General features: G+C 46.2%; 1 protein-coding gene across 1 annotated transcript in view; it reads right to left on the reverse strand.

Moving 5' to 3' along the window:
- Window positions 1-825: 825 nt before the first annotated feature.
- The window catches only part of RASEF (RAS and EF-hand domain containing), a 125,909-nt gene continuing 100,654 nt past the window's right edge, over window positions 826-26,080 (reverse strand). The window contains exons 14-17 of the mRNA XM_073670910.1: window positions 12,397-12,511; window positions 5,609-5,728; window positions 2,106-2,182; window positions 826-1,811 (exon numbers count right to left, since the gene is read on the reverse strand). Of these exons, the coding sequence (XP_073527011.1) occupies window positions 1,703-1,811; window positions 2,106-2,182; window positions 5,609-5,728; window positions 12,397-12,511 (421 nt within the window). The 3' untranslated portion in view covers window positions 826-1,702. The remainder of the gene's footprint in view (window positions 1,812-2,105; window positions 2,183-5,608; window positions 5,729-12,396; window positions 12,512-26,080) is intronic.

Genomic DNA, 26,080 nt, shown 5'->3' on the forward strand with positions numbered 1-26,080 from the left:
AAGACGATGATCATGCTGCTGTCAACCATGATGTTCTGATCTAATACTGGAAATACTAGGGGTGCTGAGGTAAAAAGAGGCCACTCATTTCTGCCCACCATAACTTTCTGATCTAATATTAGAGATAATATTAGCGCTGCCCTGGTTCAGCATGTAGTCCTGTCCTCAGTGGCAGCTGAACCAAGGATATATGTAGATTTGCAGCCTGCATTCTTGTGCCAGCATCCTGTGTGCCTCTTGCGCTTACTAGGCCCCTTCTCGTCATGGGTCACTAGGCCTCACGCAACATCATACTGCATCATGACTTTGCGGTGCTTAGTAAGTGCAGTAGGTTCCCAGGATGCCAATGCTGGTGGTAGAAGTGAAGACTGACCTGATCCTGCTGTTAATAAGACCAGACTGGATGCTGGTCCAGGACAAATCTTTTTCCTCAACTTTAACTTATAAGGACATCTTCTTTATATTTTTCTATTGTTTTTGATACTTCCTGGTATTTTGCTTTGACAAATTTTATAGATATAGTCATGTGGATTACTTGCATTTCAGTGCGTTTCCACGGTGGAAACACACTAAAGTCTAACATGAATTTTTTAATTGCAGATCTTCTGCATCTAATGCAATTCTACGGTGAAAATATTTGCATATAAAATAAGGCCTACCCGCAAGATAAGCTGCCATATTGTCAATTTCAAAAATGGAACTGTAAGATGTTACATTTCTTGTGCAATAAAAATTAGCAGTGTCAAAGACTCAGCAAAAACTCATTGTAAGAACTTAACCTTACACACCTGCTTACAATAAAATCTTAAAAAGAAAACACAACCATTTACTTGCCATTGAATTTTTTTTAATAAATTATTTACAGTATAAGAGCAATAGTGAAATTTAAGACAAATACAAGAACATTGACATAGTGCTTAAAGGAAATCTATCTGCCCAAACTGACTATAAACTAAGCCCATAGCCTTATAGTGGATATAGCACCCATAAGAATCCCACATTTGGTGTCCTAATTGGTGCCTTGGTTCTGTAGAAACTGAGGTTCAACGATCATTTCTGCAGAGTGGAGGCATCAAATAGTACACTACTGTATGGGCGCAGTCACACGGCCTTATAACATGGAAGACGGTCGCATTTCAATGCTCGGACTGGTCGACAGCTCTCCTGACCAGAGAGAGTGACAGCATGCTCGGGTCAGGAGAGCCGCCAGCCAGTCCATGCCATTCAATGCGATCCTCATCCATGTTATACAGCAGTCTGATTGCACCCTAAAAGTGAGATTTTTTTTTATAGAGGCTATATTCCTAGAAGGCTATGTACATAGTTTATGTCAGTTTGGCCTAACAGAGTCACTTTAAAAAGTGGTTTTCAGAAACCCCCCCAATAAAGCATAAAAAGTCACATTTATAAATAAATGTACAAAAACCGGCCGATAAACATCTTCAATACACAGACAGAAGAACATGTTTATCAGTAAGAGGACTGTTCACTTACAATAATCTTTTATCTCATTTACTCATACTGTAATCTGTACATGTAGTGATATATATATAACATATCAGTTGGCAGGTGCAATGTGCATTAAAGGTGCAAGCAATGGGGAGCAGAGGGGCCGCATAGTATCGCATATGTACAATCCTTTGTCCAAAACAACTTATAAAAAGTAGCATTGTATGACGGGAAGGGGGCTTGTTAGAAAAGTTTAGACGTTACAGCAGTTTTTCATCTGTGTCGGCTTTTTGGTAATGGCTCCCGAAAGGTTGGTTACAGATCCTCTGTCATCTTCATTATCGCTGCGCTTTCTTACTTCCCTAAAGAAGCAAAGACAATAGAAAGTAAATCTTCCAGCACACATGGCTGCCCTGCTCTGCAGACTGTCCCCAATGGTTAGATCACAGCGGTGGCCTCGCTCGAGAGTCCGCGCATTATTTCAAATCAATATGGAGGGCTACATGATAGAAAATACCTATTACTAATAATGCCCTTCACCCATGGTTTGTCATTCTACTGCTTTATTGTCAGTGCACGCAATGACCCAGTTTACCTTGAATGGTTTATTTTAGCTCCTGCTGTAATCTTTACATTGTTATAAGCGATATACATACCGTGCAAGATGAAGGACGGCCTCCACAATATTTGATCCCTCTTTGGCACTAGTTTCACAGAATAAAGCTCCATATGTCTATACAGGAAAAAGAATAAAAAATTGCAGCATGAATCTCAAATTAGAATACAATGTAGTTAAGACTGTATCTATTTTTCCTTTTTTTTACGTTTTTTTTAGACGGTTTTAATAATAGAGATATCAAGAATAATAATACACCACTGTGCACCCCGTAAACAACTTCGCAGGGATTGCACAAGAATGCCAGTCTACTATATTATGACCTGACATGAAATCAGTAAAAGAAGAATTGAAGCATGTGTATTTGTAATACAACAAAAATGTAAAATATTCCATTAGGACTGGTAATCCATTCATACAGTTACACACACGCATATTCTCACACACACTACCACCCACAAACACAATAGAATGAGAAACTGGAGACCGCCTATTCACCAGCCGCCCAAGGCTTCCATAAGCAGATTACTGGGAATCCGTGGCATTGTTGGATATCCACTCTGCCCAAATTTTGTCAAATTGCTGTGGGCACTTAGCAATTATCTAAAATATCTTATAGTGGGGTGAATATCGACTAATCTGAATAAACCGCTGGGACAGGGTAGGGGTGTTAGGTTACATCCAAGCCATAATCACAATTTTCTGATCACAAAAGAGTAGAAATCTAAAAACAAAAATCCTCTTTATGTGCTTGAAACACTGGTGTCTAAAACACCTAGCAAAAAAGTTTGTGGGGATAACACTTGGGAAATCAAAATGTGTATTCAAGAACCTAAGAGCAGAGGAGCAAAACAGGAGGATCCTAGTACAGGACCACTGAACTGAAAAAGAGATCAGTAAAATCCTCCCAGTCATCATCGGAAAGATTCAGAATGGTATCCTTCCACCTCTGGTGTTCCTTTACAAGCAGAGCAGGGCCAACAGACTGTAAAAGACAATATATATTGGAGAGGGGTTTAGAAAAATCCAATGTACAAAGCAGGAATTCAAGAGATGACAATTCTATCTGGATCTCCAAAGAACCAAATTCTGACTGAGTAACATGCCGAAGTTGTAAATACTGGAAGAACCTGAATTTAGGTATATGGTATAACTTGCATTCCCTGGAAAGAGGGGAATCTAGATTGATTAGGAAATGATTGATCAAGATATCTGATTGCATAGGAGGTCCAAAAAGAAATATCATCAAAGTTATAAAAGTGTGGAAGGTTTCGGTTAAGCCATAGGGGAGTTTTAGGGAATGTTGAAACTGACACCCCACCTAAATTAAGACAAGCCAATTTCCCGCTATGCTATGGGGGCCTATTTCGGAGACATGTAATGGAAAAATGATTTGGTCAGGCCTTCATATGAGCCGCATAGGGCACCATAAATCGCAGTCTCCACATTACGTAGAGTTGATTTTAATCCTAAATGCCTATCTATTTAATGTAACAATCTAATAATTTTTCTAATATACTTTAATTAAAAAGTTCCTACTGTTTCCTGTCTTCTCTAACCGCTTCATTTTTTTTTTACATTTGATACTTTACATGTATCAAGGGAAATGACATAGCCCGGTATTTCCTCAGAAAATGCCACATCAATATTAAAGTGGTTGTCCGTTGATAAGTCTGCAGGTACTGTGTGCTGTAGGGATTCACCGATATGAGACCCGGGACCGGAGGCTATGTATATGTTATACATACCCCCGGCCATTCAGCGCCGCCTCGCTCCTTACACTTGTGTGAAGCGAGGCCACGACCCATCTAGTGACGTGGGCGGCCAGTGGGTGTGTCCGACTAGAAGTGTATGGAGAGCGAGGCCGCGCCCACTGGACGGGAGTATGTATAACTCATACATACCCTCCATTACCGGGTCTCATACCGGCGAATCCCAGCAGTGCACTGTGCCTGCACTGGGGGGATTCATAAGTTTGCAGTCACACAGAGTGACTGCAATCTTATCACTTTTGACAGGACAACCCCTTTAAGTAAGAGACGATAGACATTAATAACCGTTGCTTTCTCATGCATAGATCCCATTTCATTTGAATTAAACTAAAACCTCATTGAGCCTATTAATCAAGAATTTCGCTAAAATGTTTATGTCCAAATTAAGGAGGGAAATAGGGAATAAAGACAGCTCCTTCCCTGGAGGGCCTAAGCAGATTATCACTTCAGCACTAGGAGTCTCCAACCTCCAAGTCAACTGCTCTGTGTAAGCAACCCCCAACACTGATTTAGGAGGTTTCCATCAATATACAGTGGACATAGACTCAAGTCTATGGCCCTGATTCATCAAGACCAGTCTGAACAATGGTGGTCTTGATGGGGTATTCAAACCCAACAGGAAACTTAGCAGTAATTCCTGGGCGCCAGGGAATTGCCACTCTTTTTCCTGTTTGGTTTAAATACGTTTCTTCCCATCAGTGTGTGGGACAGTGGTCAAAGCAGCAGCCCTTCATTCTTTCCAGTACAGAGTTGTGCCAGGTCACAACCCGGGCAGGTGAGCATATACAATCCTTTGCTCGCTGTGTCTTATATTGAGGGTAACACTTTGAGTGCCTTTAGTCTTTTTCTTGGGTCTTTATGATGGGGTGTGCTGTCTATGAATCAGGCGTGTCTGAAAAATGGCATGCGCCTCTTTGCTCATTGCCGCAAATCATTCCCCACTCAGGAACTGGAGTAAGATTTTTTGGCGTAACATACACCACAGCTCGTCATGAATTAAATGAGATGTAGAGTCACACCCCTGTTCTGCCCAGCTGTGCTTATTTTTGCAAACTGAGCAATAAGGGCTTAAAAATGCCAAAAGTCGCTACATTTTTGCTGAACTCAGCATTATGAAAAATGTTATGGCTTTTTAAAGCAGTATTCTGGTATAATCACTTTGATGAATCATATATATTTCTTACCTAGCAGTGCAAACAGATCCACAAGAACATGAATGCAACCAACAATCAATAGTAAGAATACTTTCGACATATCGGAGGTCAAGACACTAATACATCTACCAATGATTAACATGAAGTATTAAAATTCATACATTCAAACTTTCAATTGAGTCTGTCTTCCGTTTCCCAAGGGCAGCTGCTTCTAATCTAAGTTCATTGCACTTAATCTTATACTTACCAGCTATCTTCTTTTATTGGTGCCCCTCCAATCAGTCTCCAGTAGTTTGTGACCTGCCGGATCGCTCTAGTGTTCGCTGGGCGATCCGGAAGTCACAACTCAAATATCCAGAACAAGGCTCCCATAAACTTAGATTGAGAGCTTCTGACCGTTACCTCTGACTTCTAGTCAGTCAGAAGATGCAGTCACGTAAAAGGACAGGAGCAGCACTGGAAGAGCTGAAGACAGCGGCTGGTAAGTATAAGACTAGGGTTCGGGGAACTTAGACTAGTAGCACCATTCCAGCACTGAAATAAAAAAAAAAAACGCTGGAGTGGTGCTTTTTTCAGTTTTTCTTACCGTTTTTACTTGTTTTGCTTTTGACACTTACCATGGATAGCTTCTCTCCATAACTGGTTGGTACACATTTATGACCTTGTTCTGAGAGTGGTTGTCGGAGATCAGCTTTATTCCCAACCATCATGATAGGTATACTGTCATTTGTTGAATCCTGAAAGGAACATGACAGCTTAAATTATATTAAACACCTATAGTAGTAATTAAAATAAATTTGACACCACACCCTCTAATCACTCAGCATAGACAGGTTAGGTGCACATTACCACAAGGTTGGAACTATCCCTTCAGATATCCAAAATATATAGTAAAAGTAACACAATCAGGATTTGAGAAAAATTTTAGATTTTTTTCAATACCACATGTGCAAAATATTTCAACAGAAAATTCATACACCTGGCGGTGAATGAACCTATTGAACATTCTGAGCCCTCTTCATCATTTCTATTTTTTAAGTCATTTGGTTTTCATACTTGTTGATGACCAAGTTCTTCAAACTAACAAACGTGATTCCTAAATTTTGCTAATTTTTTAGAACAAAAAGTTGGATGTTCAGGTAAAATGTCACAAAATTTGTACACAAATATCAGGCGTACATAAAACCCCTCTAGGGGAATGGATTACAGTTGCGCAAAAATATGAAAAAAAAACAGGTACAAATTGAAAGAAGCAATTAGGTGGAAATGAAAAACAGTTGACATTCACCAAAACTAGATGAAAAAAGGCGCAAATGCAATAATGAATCAGGCTCTATGTTGCAAGTCCTGGTGCATTATTACTTTTTCTATGTTTTTTCACTTATTTTGACAAACATTTTTTTACATGCATTGGGTAAATGTTATAAATTGCCTACAGTCATGGCCTGAAAGTGTTGGTACCCTTGAAATTGTTCCAGAAAATGAAGCATTTCTCCCAGAAAATTATTGCAATTACACGTTTTGTTATACACATGTTTATTCCCTTTGTGTGTATTGGAACTATACAAAAACACAGAGAAAAAAAGGCAAATTGTACATAATTTCACACAAAACCACAAGAAATGGGCAGGACAAAATTGTTGGCACCATCATCTTAATATTTGGTTGCACACCCTTTGTAATAAAGGACTGCAATCAATCATTTCCTATAACCATCAACAAGCTTCTTACACTTCTCAACTCGAATTTTGTACCACTCTTCTCTTGCAAACTGCTCAAGGTCTCTCATAATTGAAGGGTGCCTTCTCCTAGCAGCAATTTTAAGATCTCTCCATGGGTGTTCAATGGGATTTAGATCCGGACTCAGTGCTGGCCACTTCAGAACTCTCCAGCACTTTGTTTCCATTCATTTCTGGGTGCTTCTTGAAGTATGTTTGGGGTCATTGTCCTTCTGGAACACCCATGACCTGGGAAGCAAAACCAGCTTTCTGACACTCTGCATTATATTGCGACCCATAATCCTTTGGTAATCTTCAGATTTCATGATGCAATGCACACAGTCAAGGCACCCAGTGCCAGAGGCAGCACAACAACCCCAAAACATCTTTGAACTTCCACCATATTTGACTGTAGATACTGTGTTCTTTTCTTTGTAGGCCTCATTTCGTTTTTGGTAAACAGTAGAATGATCCGCTTTACCAAAAAGCTCAATCTTGGTCTCATCTGACCACAAGATGTTTCCAAGAAGGATTTTGGAAAACTCCAGTCTAGCTTTTTTTGTCTTGTGTCAGCAGTGGGGTGCTCCTTGGTCTCCTGCCACAGCGTTTCATTTCATTCAAATGTTCGCACTGACACTGATGCACCTTGAGCCTGCAGGACAGCTTGAATTTCTTAGCATCCTGATGGGCGCTGCTTATCCACCATCTGGACTATCCTGTGTTGCAACCTTTCATCAATTTTCTCTGCCTGTCCAGGGAGATTAGCTATAGTGCCATGGGTTGTAAACTTCTTAATTATGTTGTGCACCGTGGTTAAAGGAACATCAAGATCCCTGGAAATGGACTTGTAACCTTGAGATTGTTGATATTTTTCAACAATTTTGGTACTCAAGTCCTTAGACAGTTCTCTTCTCCTCATTCTGTTCTCCATGCTTAGTACGGCACACACAGACACACAATGCAAAAATTGAGACTTTTCCCCTTTTTATCTGTTTTTTAGGTGTGATTTTTATATTGCCCCCACCTGTTAGTTGTCACAGGTGAGTTTGAACGAGCATCACATGATTGAAACAAAGTTGTTTACCTACAATTTTGGAAAGGTGTCAACAATTTTGTCCTGCCCATTTTTGGGGTTTCCTGTGAAATTATGTACAATTTGCCTTTTTTCCGCAGTTTTTTTGTGTTGTTCCAATACACACAAAGAAAATAAACATGTGTCAAAACATGTCTAATTGCAATAATTTTCTAGGAGAAATACATCACTTTCTGTAACAATTTCAAGGGTGCCAACACTTTCGGCCATGACTGTATGCGTGAATTTTTCAGAATTAGTGAACAGGTCAATGCCATAATTTAGTTGAATAATGTATGTCTTGTCAAAATTTCTGGGTGATCTACCAAACTATTTTAACTGCGTCTGAAAAACCTTTAACTTAAAGGGAACCTGATTCATGCTGCTGAACCATGGGCTGCCTGAATTGCAGACGAGTTTCATAATTGACGTCTAGCATATTATAATCCGCGTCCGGCTCTTCCCAGCGCTGATATGTGTGATTGACAGGTCCCTACCTACTATACAGTACAGACCAAAAGTTTGGACACACCTTCTCATGTAAAGATTTTTCTGTATTTTCTTGACTATGAAAATTGTACATTCACACTGAAGGCATCAAAACTATGAATTAACACATGTGGAATTATATACTTAACAAAAAAGTGTGAAACAACTGAAAATATGTCTTATATTCTAGGTTCTTCAAAGTAGCCACCTTTTGCTTTGATGACTGCTTTGCACACTCTTGGCATTCTCTTGATGAGCTTCAAGAGGTAGTCACCGGAAATGGTCTTCCAACAATCTTGAAGGAGTTCCAGAGATGCTTAGAACTTGTTGGCCCTTTTGCCTTCACTCTGCGGTCCAGCTCACCCCAAACCATCTCGATTGGGTTCAGGTCTGGTGACTGTGGAGGCCAGGTCATCTGGCGTAGCACCCCATCACTCTCCTTCTTGGTCAAATAGTCATTACACAGCCTGGAGGTGTGTTTGGGGTCATTGTCTTGTTGAAAAAAAAATGATGGTCCAACTAAACGCAAACCGGATATAATAGCATGCCGCTGCAAGATGCTGTGGTAGCCATGCTGGTTCAGTATGCCTTCAATTTTGAATAAATCCCCAACAGTGTCACCAGCAAAGCACCCCCACACCATCACACCTCCTCCTCCATGCTTCACGGTGGGAATCAGGCATGTAGAGTCCATCCGTTCACCTTTTCTGCATCGCACAAAGACACGGTGGTTGGAACCAAAGATCTCAAATTTTGACTCATCAGACCAAAGCACAGATTTTCACTGGTCTAATGTCCATTCCTTGTGTTCTTAAGCCCAAACAAGTCTCTTCTGCTTGTTGCCTGTCCTTAGCAGTGGTTTCCTAGCAGCTATTTTACCATGAAGGCCTGCTGCACAAAGTCTCCTTTTAACAGTTGTTGAAGAGATGTGTCTGCTGCTAGAACTCTGTGTGGCATTGACCTGGTCTCTAATCTGAGCTGCTGTTAACCTGTGATTTCTGAGGCTGGTGACTCGGATAAACTTATCCTCAGAAGCAGAGGTGACTCTTGGTCTTCCTTTCCTTGGGCGGTCCTCATGTGAGCCAGTTTCTTTGTAGCACTTGATGGTTTTTGCAACTGCACTTGGGGACACTTTCAAAGTTTGCCCAATTTTTCAGACTGACTGACCTTCATTTCTTAAAGTAATGATGGCCACTCGTTTTTCTTTACTTAGCTGCTTTTTTCTTGCCATAATACAAATTCTAACAGTCTATTCAGTAGGACTATTAGCTGTGTATCCACCAGACTTCTGCACAACACAACTGATGGTCCCAACCCCATTTATAAGGCAAGAAATCCCACTTATTAAACCTGACAGGGCACATCTGTGAAGTGAAAACCATTTCCGGTGACTAACTCTTGAAGCTCATCAAGAGAATGCCAAGAGTGTGCAAAGCAGTCATCAAAGCAAAAGGTGGATACTTTGAAGAACCTAGAATATAAGACATATTTTCAGCTGTTTCACACTTTTTTGTTAAGTATATAATTTCACATGTGTTAATTCACAGTTTTGATGCCTTCAGTGTGAATGTACAATTCTCATAGTCATGAAAATACAGAAAAATCTTTAAATGAGAAGGTGTGTCCAAACTTTTGGTCTGTACTGTATGTACATGTGAGGAAGTGACCTGTTAATCACCTGCAGCAGCGCTGGAAGAGTCGGTTGGGGGTTGCGCCGGACTAGTCTCATCTCCGGCTATGGTCTATGGACAGATCTTTAAAGTATATATTCTCTGAAATGCTAGAGCGTATCAGTGAAAATGATAAAAGATTATATAAAAAGTCTACCCACCAAGGATAGGTTTTTATCATGTAAAAAATGTCATACCAATAAGAATGATTTCAGAATTTTTTCCACTTTTAATGTCACCAATGTAATCTGTACAAATCCATTGGGAAACAAATGGAAATTATTTTGAGAGGGAAAAAAAATCAAAACTAACATAATGTGATTGCATAAGTGTGAATGTGAACAGCCTCATATAATTGAGAATAAGGTTGTGTTCAGAATTAGCCACTCACATTTAAACTCATGTTAAATAGTAGTCAGTACACAGCTGCCATCATTTACAGTGATCCTGACTCACACCATTCTTAGCTATTCTGTGGGATTTTCTTGACATCTTCTTAGATGCATTTTACTGCAAAAGCCATTGTCGGTAAACAGCTTACAACACAACAAAGGGATCTCATTGTTGAAAGTTATCAGTCAGAAGAATGGAACAAAACATTTCCAAGGCATTAAATATACCATGGAACACTGTGAAGATGGTCATCACTAAGTGGCTTAAATTTGCACAACACTGACATTACCAAGACCTGTACATGCCTCAAAAACTGATTAAAAGACGAGAAGAAAATTGGTTCATGAGGCTACCAAGAGACCTACAGCAATATTAAATGAGCTCCAGTCATTTCTGGTAAGTACGGATTGTGTACTGTATGTGACAACAATCTCCATATTCCTCATATGTTTGGCCTATGGGGTAAGGTGGCTAGATGGAAGCCTTTTCTTACAAAAAAACATCCAAGTCCAGCTATATTTTGGCAAAACCTACAAGTTGCTATGAACGTAACACACACTTACTTACAGGTAACGGAAAAAGGGAAGACTTACTACAGGGAGACAAAGCACCCACACCCAGTTCCCTGTACAGACTAGAAAGATCCTAACTCACAACTAAAAAAGACCACCTCGGACCTGGCTCCCTAAAAGGTCATCAAGGGGTTTCTCGTACCTTCGGAAGAACCAGAGGGGAGGCTGCAACACACTGTCAGCAAGAGGAGAGGAAAATATGCACGTAGATATGAAAACTCAGGGTAAGTAAATTAAAACATGTTCATATAAGGTAAAGAGGGAAAGCTAAGTAGAGCCAAAAATAATCTCCCAGAAACCTAAAGAGATGAAAGGAAGAGAAACTGGGAAGGAAAAAACAGACCCCCTGCAGGAATTCATCTGGTGTTTACCATGCAAGGTAACCCCTTAGCTGAAGGGCAGGAACTCCTAAACCCAAGTCCACCTGCAGTGAAGGGTGACAACAAAAACCAAACCCAGAATGTGATAGGGCAGATCAAATGGGAAAATGGAAAACACCTGGAGAGGAGCAAACCAAGAAGGGGGAACAAAGACAATTGGTACCATCAGCATTTGAAAAGGGAAAAAAGGCAACAGCTCAGTAGACAGAGGAACCAACCATGGAGCAACAGGTCAGCAGATCGAATCCTCAAACCAAGCCATGACACAAGTCTACTAAAGCATGTGGGAAAACGCGTTATGGGCTGATGAGACCGAGGTTGAACTTTTTGGCCATATTTCCAAAAGGTATATTTGGCACAAAGCCAACAATGTGCATCTCCAAAAAAACACCATACACAAAGTGAAGCTTGGTGGAAGTTGTTTTTTGGCAGCAGTAAATGGGGTTTTATTTGAGATGGAGGGAATCAGAAACAGTTCCAAATATCAGTCAATTTTGCAACAAAACCTTCAGCCTTTTTCTAAAAAGCTGAAGATAAAGAGGAATTTCACATTTCAGCATGAAAACGTCCCTAAACATACCTCCAAATCAACAAAAGAATGGCTTTGCCAGAAGAAGATCAAAGTTTTGGAATGGTCCAGCCAGATCCCCGATGTGAATACAATTGAAAATCTATAGGTTGATCTGAAGAGGGCTGTACATAGGAGATGTCCTTGACTTCTGACAGATTGGGAGTGCTACTGCAAAGATGAGTGGGCAAAGATTGCCAATTATAGATGTGTCATGCTGATAGACTCCTATCCAAAAAGACTGAAATCTTTTCAACTGAATTGTACAGATTAGAATTGATATTAAAGGTGGAAAAGCATTTAAAATTATTCTTTTTAGTATGATTTTTTTAACATGGCAAAAACCTGGCATTTTAACAGGAGTATGTAGACTTATTATATCTACTGTGTCTGGCTGCAATCGTGCAGCCAGGCACTGATTACTGCTGCCCATGCTTTATGCAGCATGAATCAGATGACATGTTACATTTAACCTTAGGTTTAACTATACACCTGTAAGTAAGCGTGTACATGCCTATATATATTGCGTCGCTAAGATATTACCTCAATCATGTCTATCCATTCTCTCACATTCAAGAAGCTCTTCTCACAAGTCACGTCATAGAGAAGCAAAACTCCATCTGCTCTTCTAAAGTAAGACTTTGCAATGCTCCTAAATCTGAAACAAGAAGGTTAGTGATTGTTATTGTTAATAGTTGTAAATCTGCATTTTTTCCAAAGTTCTATAATAAAATGTAACCTCTTAATTACTCAAGATTACTATATGTTTTGGACTATAAGACGCACCTTACTATAAGATGTACCTGTTGAATTAGACTAAAAATAGAATATTAACATATTAACTACTTATTAAAACTTGCCTGGTTGTATAATGAGCTGGAGGGGTCAATATTGCTGATTTTTGTGAGAGTTTTTGTGACAGATAAAAGCCAGCAGTTAGCTCCATTAGTGTTTCTCTGAAGCAAGTACATTACATACACACAGCTCTGGAGCACACATTATGCACATCTGTACATATGAACATATCCCTATCCCCATGATGTATCTGACTCGCCCCCTGGGCCGCGGGGCACCCGGAACCGGGCCTTTTGTAGGATGCTGGGGGTTGTAGTCTCCGTGTGGCGGTGACCCGGTCCCGTGGCTCAGGGTGGTCAGGCCAATGGCGGTATTTTGTGGGGTTTTTGTGGTTTAATGTCCGACTACGCCACCCGTGGAATGCGGTCAGTGCGGACCGCCGCTGCAAGGCAGACCGCCGGGGCTGATGGTGTATGCAGCTTAGGTAGTGTGACTCCCCACGGGAAGAGCACAGCCTCAGGGCAGTGTCGTGGATGGTGGGGGTGATAGAGCAGATAGTCCCAATACCAATAGTGCCGGAGGAGCAAGAAGTCACAGACAACGTGTTGCAATCCAATGTCTTTTACTCACAGTTTGTATTCTCCAGGCCACTCTTGCGAAGCAGTGACCACCCAAGCCGTGCTGCGTCCACCAGGCAGGGGACTCGGTCAACTCCCAGGTCTTTCTGGAGTATGTCTCAAAGCTACGTGGCCACGTCCCTGACCCTTTATGGTATGCCTTCCTAGCAAGGTGTAGCGAGGGGTCGCACCAAGGGCTGGTCACGACCTCCGGTTCTTGGCTGAAGATGATTTGCTTCCACCAATTTGGGATCGGGTACCCTGTTCTGCCAACATGTCACCCGCAGTCTCCTGGGTCCTTAGGGTTCTCTCTTCCTTCTCGTTCCTGAGCCTTTCTGTTTCACTTGTTACTTCTGTTCTGGTCTTGTTCCCTTTCCTTTCCACTGTTCCTTCTCCTCTCTCTCTCTCTCTGGCCCCGGCCTCTTCTCAGGCCCGCCTTTGAGCAGAGCTCCTACAGAGCCTCTGCTCCCTGTCTTCTCCACTTCTCCTCACAGACTGCACGAACTGAACCCTGTTCTAAGATGGTGCCCACCTTTTATACTTCCCTCTGACCATGAGCCCAGGTGACTAGCAACCAATGGGCTCCTACCTATGCTCAGGAACCAACCCCTATCTGCCCCTACAGCACTGGGTATTCCACCCCCCTCCCCACTCCAGCCAGGGACATAGTCGGTCGTGCCTGCACTTCTTTCTAGTGGGAGCACCGTTGAGCTGTCCCTCGGAAATGGGGTGTGTGTGCTGTATGCAGCCTACTGAGCCTTGATACATACTCCATCCTTACCCGGGAGTGGGATATCACACCTCTGGATGAGGTGCAATACCTCTGTAGCGACCAAGTCCTCGGGGCGCTACATTCCCCCCTGGTAAAGCACAGCACGTCCTCGAGCTGGAACAGAGCAAAAACAATTCACAGGGTATGCAAAAACTTTTTCAATAACTGCTTACATCAGGAAACAGACACACTTGTACAATTCCCTTCATGAGAAACACTCTGATGAAACACTTTTGGTTATTACTTCCGGAACTCTTTTACCATAAAACACATTATAAAACTTTTGCAAGTAAAACATTCTTCAAAAACACATTCTTGACTTCTGGCCGCTGGGCAACTTGCGACCAGGTGTTCACTTTCTCTCAAAGGTGCAACAGTCCATTTAATTCGTCCTGAGGTAGACGTTGCAGTTCTTTTATAAAACCAGTAGGGGGCGCGTTAAGAAGCGCAACTATTTACAAGGGGTTGGCCGTTCCCAGTCCTCGGCCTGTTGGAAAGGGGATGGCTGCTCTCAGTCCTCAGCCACGTAAGAAAGGGGGTATCTTGGAAATGGGTAACAGTCTTTTAGCTGTCCCAACGGGGACCAAACTTATTAACGGGAACAGTTCAAAAGAAAAACAGTCCTTGTACCCTAACGGGTAACTTTGTACAGTTCTTTACTCACGCTGCTTTCTTTTAATAGCTATGTCCTCCTTGCGCTCCCTCCTAAGGATAGTCTTCAGACCCGTCCGGGTCCTCTTGGCTTTCCTCGTACTGGTCGTACTGCAGCTCCTCCTCCGTGAGCCGGTGAACGTGGAGGGCGTACGGTCCCTTGGCACCCTTGTGCCGGGGAAAGGTGACCACATCACCCGGGTAGAGATCGCGTCCGCGGTGTCCGTCCGGCAGGTGGCTCTCGACGTCCCTGCGGGTGACAAAGATGTTGCCGGGGTTCTCTGGTCTCTGATGAAGCCCCAGCCATGCTCCAGCTGGAACTTTATTACGGTCCCGGTGACTCGGGGACCGCGGGCGGCTCGGGGGTCCTGTCGGGCCCTGCGCTTCTGCTCCGCGCTCCGGGCCTGCAGCTGTTCCTCTCGGATCCGCCTCTCCCGCCGTTCCCTCTCAAATACCTCCAGCTGTTGACGGCAGCTCTCCTCACGCTGGGCTGCGTCCGCCCGGGTCTCCTGGGAGAACCCCATGAGATTCTCACCGGTGGGATCCCATGCAAATTGAGTGTCCTTCAGCGGGGGCGGAGAGATTTTGGCGGGCTCCGGAGCCGGGATCAGAGGCTCATGCAGGGGTTGCTCTCTCCGGAGACGGGGGGTTGACGTACTCCGGTGGCCACACGAAGGGCAGCCCGTCCGGGCCGGTATGTTGCGCAAAGAGGTCTGCGCCCAGGGGTGGCACCTCTGTCGGGGAGCAGCGCCCGGGGGCACTCGGCCTTGCGACCAGGCCAGGGAATTTCCGGTCGGGCCTGGGGGTGGCACTGTTGAGGAAGAGGGCGCTGGAGGGGCAGCCGCGCCCGGGTTCACCAGGCCTTGCGACCAGGCCGGTGGTACTTCCTCTTTTGCCGCGCCCGGGGTCAAGGGGCGTGGCGCGGAACGGGGCGTGACCGCGGCTCCTGCCGCTTGAGGTCTAGTTGGGAGCAGTGGCGGCGCGGCAATGGGTGCGGTGAGTAGGGCTTCGGGCTCTGCGACGGGAGGCTGGGGGAGGCTTGCAGCTGCTGGGCTCGGGGTGGTGACGTCCCCATTACCTGCCTCAGTCCTCGCGGCTCCCTCCGCGGCGTCGTCTCCGGCCTTCGTCCCTCCAGCACCATCCTCGGAGGCAGGCGTGCTCCAGGTTGCGGGTGGCGCCTCCTGCTGGCGGGTTCCAGCCTGCCGGGCCATCTCTCTTCTCCACTCGGCCAGCGCATTCTGCTGCGCCTGGACTACCCTCCGGTCCAAGTCCTCCAGCGCAGCCTGCGCACGCTCCGGGTCCCTGGGGAGCTGCGCCAGGATCTCCACCAGGCTGTATGGCGGTGCGGCCTGCAGCAGGCTCCTGACCAAGGTGTTGGTACTGCTGGGCGCTTCCTTCCTTTCTGGGTGTGGTCTGTCTAGACTGATCCAGACCGCGCCCTGCCCCACAGTTTTCTTCACTTCCCGCCCCCATTGGGGGTGGTCCTGGGGCAACTTGGTGACAGTCAGTTTCAGGGGCAGCCCTCCCACGCTGATGGACTTTTCCACAGCCGCATTCATGGCTGGTGGGGGCGGGCTCCTTCTTTGGCGCCATTCTTGGACCTGGCCCACGATGGGAGGTGGCCTCCTGTTGTCTTTTGGCGCGCACATTATGGCGCCCGTTCTGCCGGGGCCGGCGCCATTTTCAATACAGTCAATCCTCGATAAAACAGTCTTTTTCTTCTCAGGCACGCAATACCCGCCGGTGACGGGTTGGTTACAATCCTGCCGACTACGCCAAATCTGAATCGCCCCCTGGGCCGCGGGGCATCCGGAACCAGGCCTTTTGTAGGATGCTGGGGGTTGTAGTCTCCGTGTGGCGGTGACCCGGTCCCGTGGCTCAGGGTGGTCAGGCCAATGGCGGTATTTTGTGGGGTTTTTGTGGTTTAATGTCCGACTACGCCACCCGTGGAATGCGGTCAGTGCGGACCGCCGCTGCAAGGCAGACCGCCGGGGCTGATGGTGTATGCAGCTTAGGTAGTGTGACTCCCCACGGGAAGAGCACAGCCCCAGGGCAGTGTCGTGGATGGTGGGGGTGATAGAGCAGATAGTCCCAATACCAATAGCGCCGGAGGAGCAAGAAGTCACAGACAACGTGTTGCAATCCAATGTCTTTTACTCACAGTTTGTATTCTCCAGGCCACTCTCGCGAAGCAGTGACCACCCAAGCCATGCTGCATCCACCAGGCAGGGGACTCGGTCAACTCCCAGGTCTTTCTGGAGTATGTCTCAAAGCTCCTTTCCGTCCATCCTCCGGCTCGTGCCCCACCAGTGACCAAGCTTATGTCCAGCTCCCGCGGGCCTTCTCTTGGGAGGGCTACGTGCCCACGTCCCTGACCCTATATGGTATGCCTTCCTAGCAAGGTGTAGCGAGGGGTCGCACAAAGGGCTGGTCACGACCTCCGGTTCTTGGCTGAAGATGATTTGCTTCCACCAATTTGGGATCCGGTACCCTGTTCTGCCAACCCGTCACCCGCAGTCTCCTGGGTCCTTAGGGTTCTCTCTTCCTTCTCGTTCCTGAGCCTTTCTGTTTCACTCGTTACTTCGGTTCTGGTCTTGTTCCCTTTCCTTTCCACTGTTCCTTCTCCTCTCCCTCTCTCTCTGTATGCAGCCTACTGAGCCTTGATCCATACTCCATCCTTACCCGGGAGTGGGATATCACACCTCTGGATGAGGTGCAATACCTCTGTAGCGACCAAGTCCTCGGGGCGCTACATATCCCTCCAATAAAATGCCTTCAAAAAGTATTCATACTTAGTGAACTTTTCCACATTTTTTCATGTTACACCCAAAAATTTAAATGTATTTTATTGGGAATTTATGTAATATACCAACAAAAAGTAGCAAGCAAATTATACACAATTTTCTAAATACAGTTAGGTCCAGAAATATTTGGACAGTGACCAAAATGTATTGATTTGGGCTCTACATGCTGCTATTTTTATTTCAAATGAAACATCTGAGATGCAATTGAAGTGTAGACTTTCAGGTTTAAAGTGGTTAAACAAAAATATCCTGTGAAATGTTTAGGATTTGCAACCATTACAAAGAGGAAAGAGGAAAATCTCCAGCGTAGAATAAAGTTAAAACATAGTAATTTATTGAGTCCAAGATAAAAAAAATCTTTGAGTTCATCCGAGAAATACAAGCATCACATCAATCTGCTCCAGTGAGGAATTACGTCAGTCAAATCGACGCGTTTCAACTCAGACGAGTCTTATTCATGATCTATAGTCAAAAAGAGGTAACTTACATATATAGGGTTAGTAAGCCCCCATCCAGAAACAGGTGCGCTCATTAGTGAATGAAATAACAAGCTGTCTAAATGGGATGAAAAGGGTTAAAATCAGCAACACAGTTAGCAGGCAATGTGAGAAATGTGAGCTCCATAAGAAAAGAAAACTGATAAAAACAATCCCCATAAAACCAACTCATGAATTACCTAACATCAATTGTACTGTAGAATTAAATCCTGGTGAGTGTTTCAACCATAAGGGATACGGGTTTGTAATTTAAAAATCCAAAAACTTTCTCCATTCAGAATTTTTCTCCTGAGGTCACCACCTCTGACGGGTTTAAAAACTTTTTCTATACCCATGTATTTTAAGTATCGGGTATCTCCCCCATGTTTAGCAGCAAAATGCTTTGAAACCGCAGAGATATTAGTTGCAGAGGTGCTAGTAGTGTCAGAAATATGTCTACGAATGCGTTTTTAAGGGGACCTGTAGTGCATCCTACATATTGGATTTTACATGTCACACATTGTATTAAATAAACCACAGAGGTTGTATTGTAGTTAATGAAACTCTTAATAGAATATTCACGTCCATTGGTTGAAGATACAAAGATTGGGGAAACATTTGCATAATTGTAGGACTTACAAATATTATGACCACATCTAAAAAGCCTTTTGTAGATAGCCATGTGCCTGTATTGTTGACAGGTAATGATTTATCCATATAATAGCTAGGTGAAAGAATATTACCCAAAGTACAGGCTTTTTAGCTACAAATCTTATATCCATGTTCTGCAAAATTTGTGCCAGCTTAATATCATGAGTCAGCATAGGAAGGAATCTTTTAATAATCAAAGCTGTTTTATGGAATTCAGTGCTATATTGTGTGGAGAATGTAATATAACCTTGTTATTTCAGATACTCCATAAGTTCTGCTCCATTCTTATTTTTCTTGTTATTTTATATTTATCCTTGTTCTTATTAATAGTTCTATTAGTATTCAAAAGATCATCCCTTTTGATGTTATCCACAATTGCCTCAGCTCGTAGGAGAGTCCATTCGGGGTAACCACGTTCCCTCAGTCTGTTTTTATTGGTGTGGAGTTCAGTTTCATATAAATCTCTAGTTGTGCAGTTTCTCTTCATCCACTACTATATTAGCTAAAGTAGTGGCCATATGGGAAGAACAATATATTTTTACTGATAGCAATCGTTTTTCAGAGCATATAGTTTTTTATGGACGCTACATAGACGATACAATACTGATTTGGAATGGAGGGGAAACAGAAATAAATAACTTTATGTCTTACATCAATGACAACAATTATAACTTAAAATTTCTGCTGAAACAACAATTAATTTTTTAGATATAACCCTGAGAGGTAATAACTACTACAACAAGGTTTTTATAATGATCTATAGAAAACCATCAGAATCTAACTCTGTTTTGGAAGCACATTCCTGTCATCCCATGCAGACAATTAAAAACATCCCCGTTGGGGAACTGGTCAGGATGATGTGATGCTTGTATTTCTCGGATGAACGCAAAGATTTTTTTTATCTTGGACTCAATAAATTACTATGTTTTAACTTTATCCTACGCTGGAGATTTTCCTCTTTTCTCCTCATTGCACCGACCTGAGCCAGAGTGACTCCCTGCGAGGATCTCTGGACAGAGTATTTGCAGACTGCATTCCGGTGAGCTGACTCTCCGTTTCTTTCCTTCCTTGTTTCCATGCATTTTTTTTTTACAAAGCCTCCTCAGTACAAGGACTCAAAAGTAATTGAACAAATTAACTTTACCATAAATAAAATGTTAATTTTAATACTTTGTAGAGAATCCTTTGTAGGCAATTTGCAGTTTCTACTTTGGTTTCCTGTGACAGGAGCACCTACTTCCACATGCTGGCTGTGTCCCCTACATGGCATGTGGAAGAAGGTGCTTTGGTGAGATGAGACCAAAATAGAACTTTTTAGGCTAAATGCAAAATGCTATGTGTGGTGGAAAACTAACACTGCACATCACCCTGAAAACACCATCCCCATCATCAAACATGGTGGTGGCAGCATCATGCTGTGGATGCTTTTCTTCAGCAGGGACAGGGAAGCTGGTCAGAGTTGATGGGAAGATGGATAGAGCTAAATACAGGGCATTCCTGGGGGAAAACCTGTTAGAGGCTGCAAAAGACCTGAGATTGAGGCGTAGGTTCACCTTCCAGCAGGACAAGGACCCTAAACATACTGCCAGAGCTACAATGGAATGGTATAGATCAGAGCATATTAATGTGTGTGAATGGCACAATCTCAGTCCAGACCTAAATCCCATTGAGAATCTGTGGCAAGACTTTTGCAAAGAAGAATGGGCAAAAATATCAGCCTCTATATGTGCAAAGATGATAGAGATGTGACACCCCAGGGGTCTGGTTGTCACAGTGATAGAGATATTACGTCTGAGAGCAGGTGGGAGGTCCTTTGGTCAGGGATCCTGTGCATGCCACACCTCCTGCCCAGCCTTGGGAGGGGAAGAACTTCCCCTGTATAAACCCGGGGCTGAGGCAGGGTTAGTGAGTCCAGGAAGAGTAGAGACAAGAGCAGCATAGGAAGCAGCAGAGTCACAAGGAGTCAGGGGCTGGCAGCTAAAGAGCTCGCCCTGACTAAGAAGATTCTTTACCGGATCCGGAGTCCGAGGCTGTGGGGACTAACTTCTACCCAGCAGCAGAATCCGTCAGGCAGGGGATTTCAGGTCCCCTGGCCCAGAAGCCCGAAGGCCCGGTCACACGCGTGGGACCAGCACCGCCATCGTGGAGCGGAAGCCATTAGAAGGCCCCGAGTCACCGGCCATACGGGTGAGCACCACACGGTACACTCAGGGACGTGGGCTACTTACATCAGCTTCTAGCAAGGTAGCCAGAAGAGTACAGTCAGCTTGGGAGGCCTACAACTACGCCTGGCCAGGGGAGATCCCATCTGCTCAAGGACTGACCAGGCCCCGTTCGCTAGCAAGTACTCCGGGAGGGTCTATCGTTGTTACCAGTAAAGACCCTGAACGCTACCATACCGTCTCTGAGTGGTTCCTGCTACCCCCATCATCCACGTCGGCTGCCCTGAGGCCATACCCCTCCCGTTGGGGGTTATACTATCACGCTGCACCATCCTTCCACCGGCCTCAGCGGTCTGCCCTGCAGCAGCAGCCCCCTGGCTGCATTCAACGGGTGGCGTAGTCATCAACCATTTTCTACCGCTAACAGACTGCCGTCCAGTTTGACTCCCTGGGCACGGACCGGGTCACCGCCACGAGACTACAACCCTAAACAGATCCGGCTCCGGGTAAGCTCCCGCGTGCGCAACGCAGCGCGACACAGGCCCAGGGGCGCGTCAACTTTGGCGTAGTCGGCAGGATCACGTGCCCGCAACCACCGGGTACTGCGTGCCTGAAAAGCAAAGACTGTTCAAACTTACCAGTGGTGAAGATTCCCGCCATCGGTGAAGATTCCCGCCATCCGGCGCCATCTTCAGCCTTTTTCCCGCCATCGGTGAAGTTTCCCGCCATCCGGCGCCATCTTCAGCCTTCTTCCCGCCATCCGTGGAGTTTTCCCGCCATTGGACGCCATCTTGAGGATGCCGCGCGGGAAGAAGAGGGGCGTGGACTCCGAAAGCGCGCGAGAACTGAAGCCCCGCCTCACGTCCGGACGTTGCGTAAGGTCCTGGAAGGAGCCCAGCAGACGCCGACGTCACAGGAGCGCGACGGAAGGTCCTCAACCCTGACGATCCACTGCGGAGCCGCGGCCTACGGAACAGGATCATCGCAAGGTAGGCCACGGTCCACTAGGGGGGAGGAAGATGTCGGATACGGAGGAGAGCTCCACTGCCTCAACCCCCGCCAGCGCTACCGCTGTTGCAGTTATGCCCTTCACCATGCCCTATATCCCGGGAGCAGCTTGGCTACCCCAGTACTCAGGGGAGTCACATACCCTGCATGACTTTAGAGAAAAGCTGGATAGCCTCTTCCAGGTGTACCCCCTCACAGAAGAGCAAAAAGTGAGCATCCTGGTGGCCCAACTAACTGGGGCAGCCAAAAGGGAAGTAAAATCCTGGCCACCTGGGAGGAAGACTGTCGCAGGGATACTAACCCGGCTGAAGGACACCTTTGATACCCGCACCTCAGCCGAGATTAAACTTAGATTCTACGGGTGCAAGCAGCGAGCGCATGAGAGTATAAGGGACTATGCACTCAACCTACAAGAGGCCCTGAGGGCCATTAAGCAGACCGACCCTAATGGAGTGGGAAACGAGGACAGGCTGTTGACCGAACAATTTATAGAGGGTTTATATTGCAATGCCCACCGCACCCAGTTGCGGGCAATGGCCTTACAGGACCCTCATCTAGAATTTGCACAGTTCAAGGACAGAGCCATCCGGGTGCTCCGAGAACCGGCACCAGGTGGCGTTGTGACCCACAGACGCCCCACTACCACTTACTACCAGGAGGCGGCGCCCTTGTCAGCAGGGCCTGTGGGAGCTGATGCGCAGGCTTTGGACAATGACCCGGCTCCAGACCTACACCATCAGGTCCAAGAGCTAGCTAAAAGCGTTGCTGCGCTAACCCGAACTGTGCAGTCTTTACAGGTTTCCACTCCAGGGAAGATCCAGCTGGCATCCGGACCGGAGGACATCCCGTGGCGTCGACCAAGGAGGACCCCACCGGCCAGAGGAAGACCCAGTGACCGATACAGCGAGGACGGACGACCCATCTGCCGCCGCTGCAATCAACCCGGACATATGGAAAGGTACTGTTCTTTAAACGGGCACAACCTGGGGTAGAGGGCCAACCCCCAGGAAAAAGATCACCAGGCCCATCGAACTGGCGCGACAGATATGTGGGAGGACGTCCAGTCTTGCCTGTGGTACTGGATGGCATTCCCATGAGTGCCCTACTGGACACCGGGTCACAGGTCACCACCATCCCGTACGTGCTCTTCAAGCAGTACTGGAATGACTCGGATATTACCCGCTACCCTGACGACGACTTGAGTATCATCGCCAGCAATGGTCAGCCCGTGCCACAGATCGGATTTAAAGAGGTGACCATCAAAATTGGTAGAGTCGAACTGGCCGCACAGGGACTGATCATTGTAGATATTGACAAACATGAGAGTCACCCAAAAATAACTCTAGGAACTAATGTAATTGAAAATTGTCTTGCAGAGGTGATTTTCCTTTTACAGCAGGTTGCCAAGAATGCCAGCTCCGGCGAGCAGCGGGTGCTCCAGAAAGAGATCCGGGCACTGATGCAACGGCAACAAGTGGAACTCTCCGGCGGTGAGATTGGTAGCGTAAGAATGTGTGACCCTTTTCCTATTGCCATGCCCCCAAAAAGTGAAATGATGATTTGGTGCCGGGCAGCTATTGGTCTGAGAGGTAGAGATTACCAGGCAATGGTAGAACCAGTTTACTCAGACAGTAGGCCCACCATTTTGACAGCACGGGGGGTGGTCAATGTACGCCATGGGAGGGTGCCCGTTCGCATAATAAATATCGGGGAGAGGGAAGTGTACCTGCCCCGGTATGCCACGCTAGCCAAATTATATACCACTAATCAAAATTCTATACAATCTGTGGAACCCTTGCCTCCATCTCACCCGGAGGAAGGTAACGGCTCTAAGAAAGACATGGAGGACTGGTGTCAGCAACTACATCTGGGTACTGACTCCACTCCCTCACACCAGAAACAAGGAGTCTATCGGGTGGTTCAAGAGTATGAGAGAGTGTTTAGTAAACACCCGTTAGACTTCGGGCGAGTCAAGGGGGTAGAACACCGCATCCCCACGGGAGATCATCCTCCCATAAAAGAGAGGTATCGACCCGTACCCCCTGCACATTACCAACACGCCAAGGGGATGCTTAGAGACATGAAGGAGGCTGGGGTAATCCGGGATAGCTGTAGCCCCTGGGCAGCCCCACTAGTTTTAGTCAAAAAGAAAGACAACACCATGAGGATGTGTGTAGATTACCGGAAGATCAACCGTATCACACACAAGGATGCGTACCCCTTACCAAGGATAGAGGAGTCATTGGCTGCTTTAAGATCTGCTAACTTCTTCTCTACCTTGGATCTCACTAGCGGGTACTGGCAGGTTCCTGTAGCAGAGGCGGACTGGGAGAAGACCGCATTCACCACCCCGATGGGACTTAGCGAGTTCACCTGCATGCCGTTCGGACTCTGCAACGCCCCAGGAACCTTCCAACGATTAATGGAGTGCTGTCTGGGCCACAGAAACTTCGAGACGGTCCTGTTGTACCTGGACGATGTCATCGTATACTCCAAAACTTATGAGGACCACCTGAAACACCTGGCGGAGGTGTTCGAAGCTCTGGCGAGTTACGGCCTAAAGGTGAAACCCTCCAAGTGTCACCTCCTGAAACCAAAGGTGCAATACCTGGGACACGTGGTGAGCGCTGACGGAGTGGCTCCCGACCCCGATAAGATCACCGCAATCAAAGGATGGCCAAGCCCTTCCAGCGTAAAAGAAGTGCGGCAGTTCCTAGGGTTGGTAGGCTACTACCGAAGGTTTATTCCCGGTTTCACCAAAAAGGCGGCGCCTATGCAGGACCTCCTGATAGGCCAGTCCCGGAAGGCCAAGAACCAGAAGCCGCCCTTCAAATGGGAAGAGCTAGAGGAAGAGTCCTTCCGCCAGCTGAAGATGGCCCTCACGGGGGATGAAATCTTGGCGTATCCGGACTATAGCCAGCCCTTCATCCTCTACACCGACGCCAGTAACGTCGGGCTAGGAGCCGTACTGTCCCAGATTCAGCAGGGGAAAGAGCGAGTAATCGCCTATGCCAGCCGAAAACTGCGACCCACCGAAAGGAATCCCGAGAATTATAGCTCATTTAAGCTAGAGTTCCTGGCCGTGGTATGGGCAGTCACCGAGCGCTTTAAGCATTACCTCGCTTCTTCCCGGTTCACCGTATACACGGATAACAACCCGCTGACACACCTGGACACGGCAAGACTCGGTGCCCTGGAGCAGAGGTGGATGGCCCGTCTGTCCAACTACGAGTTCACAATTAAATACCGGGCAGGGCGCTCCAATACCAACGCGGACGCCCTGTCCAGGATGCCCAACCTGCCGGACGGAGGAGAAGATCCGGAGGGACTGGAAGAAGTTGAACTCCCTGCGTTCCACCGTCATGGGACTATCCAGTATTCCCACCGGGTAAGGAGTAAGCAGGCTGCTACGTTGAACCCCTTACCTCACTACAACTGGGCGGAAACGCAAGACAGCGACCCTGCCGTCCGACTGGTGAAGGAGATGCTGACTCGCCCGGAGGCTAGCCTGGAATCAGACGCTCCAGAGGAAGCCAAACAACTATGGGCAGAGAAGAGTCGACTGTTCCTTTACAAGGGGAAGTTGTGCCGCAGAATGGTTAACTCCAGGACGCATGAACTACTCTGGCAAGTAGTGGTGCCACGAAGAGACGCAGCCATGGTGATGGAGGCATACCACGACGGAGCTGGACACTTCGGGTGGAAAAAGCTGGAGTTCCTGCTGCGCGAGCGGTTCCACTGGGTAGGCATGAGGGGAACCATCGAGAAGTGGTGCAGAGACTGTGGCCCGTGCAATGTGAGAAGGAAGGACCGGGCCAGCCAGAAGACTCCCCTGCAGTCCATCGTCACCCGGCAACCGTTGGAACTGGTAGCCTTGGATCATGTAAAACTGACCCCCAGCAGAAGTGGCTACGTCTACGCGTTAACCATCGTGGATCATTACTCCCGGTTTCTGGTTGTCGTCCCCGTCAAGGACTTAACGGCTCGAACAGCAGCTAGAGCCTTCCAGCAGCACTTTTGCCGTCCACACGGGTACCCGGACCAAGTGCTGACGGACCAGGGACCTGCCTTTGAAGCGGAGGTCTTCCAGGAATTCTGCAATCTGTATGGCTGCCGGAAGATAAGGACGACACCCTACCATCCGCAAACTAATGGACTTTGTGAGAAAATGAACCAGGTGGTAATGGATCTTCTAAAAACGTTGCCCCTGGAAGAACGCAGTCTGTGGCCTGAGAAGTTGCCCGATCTGGTGGACCTATACAACCACATCCCGGTAGGTTCCACCAACTGT

This window comes from Phyllobates terribilis, unplaced genomic scaffold (assembly GCF_046119375.1).
Source record: "Phyllobates terribilis strain yellow unplaced genomic scaffold, ASM4611937v1 Scaffold_1__5_contigs__length_1240528914, whole genome shotgun sequence".
NCBI lineage: Eukaryota > Metazoa > Chordata > Amphibia > Anura > Dendrobatidae > Phyllobates > Phyllobates terribilis.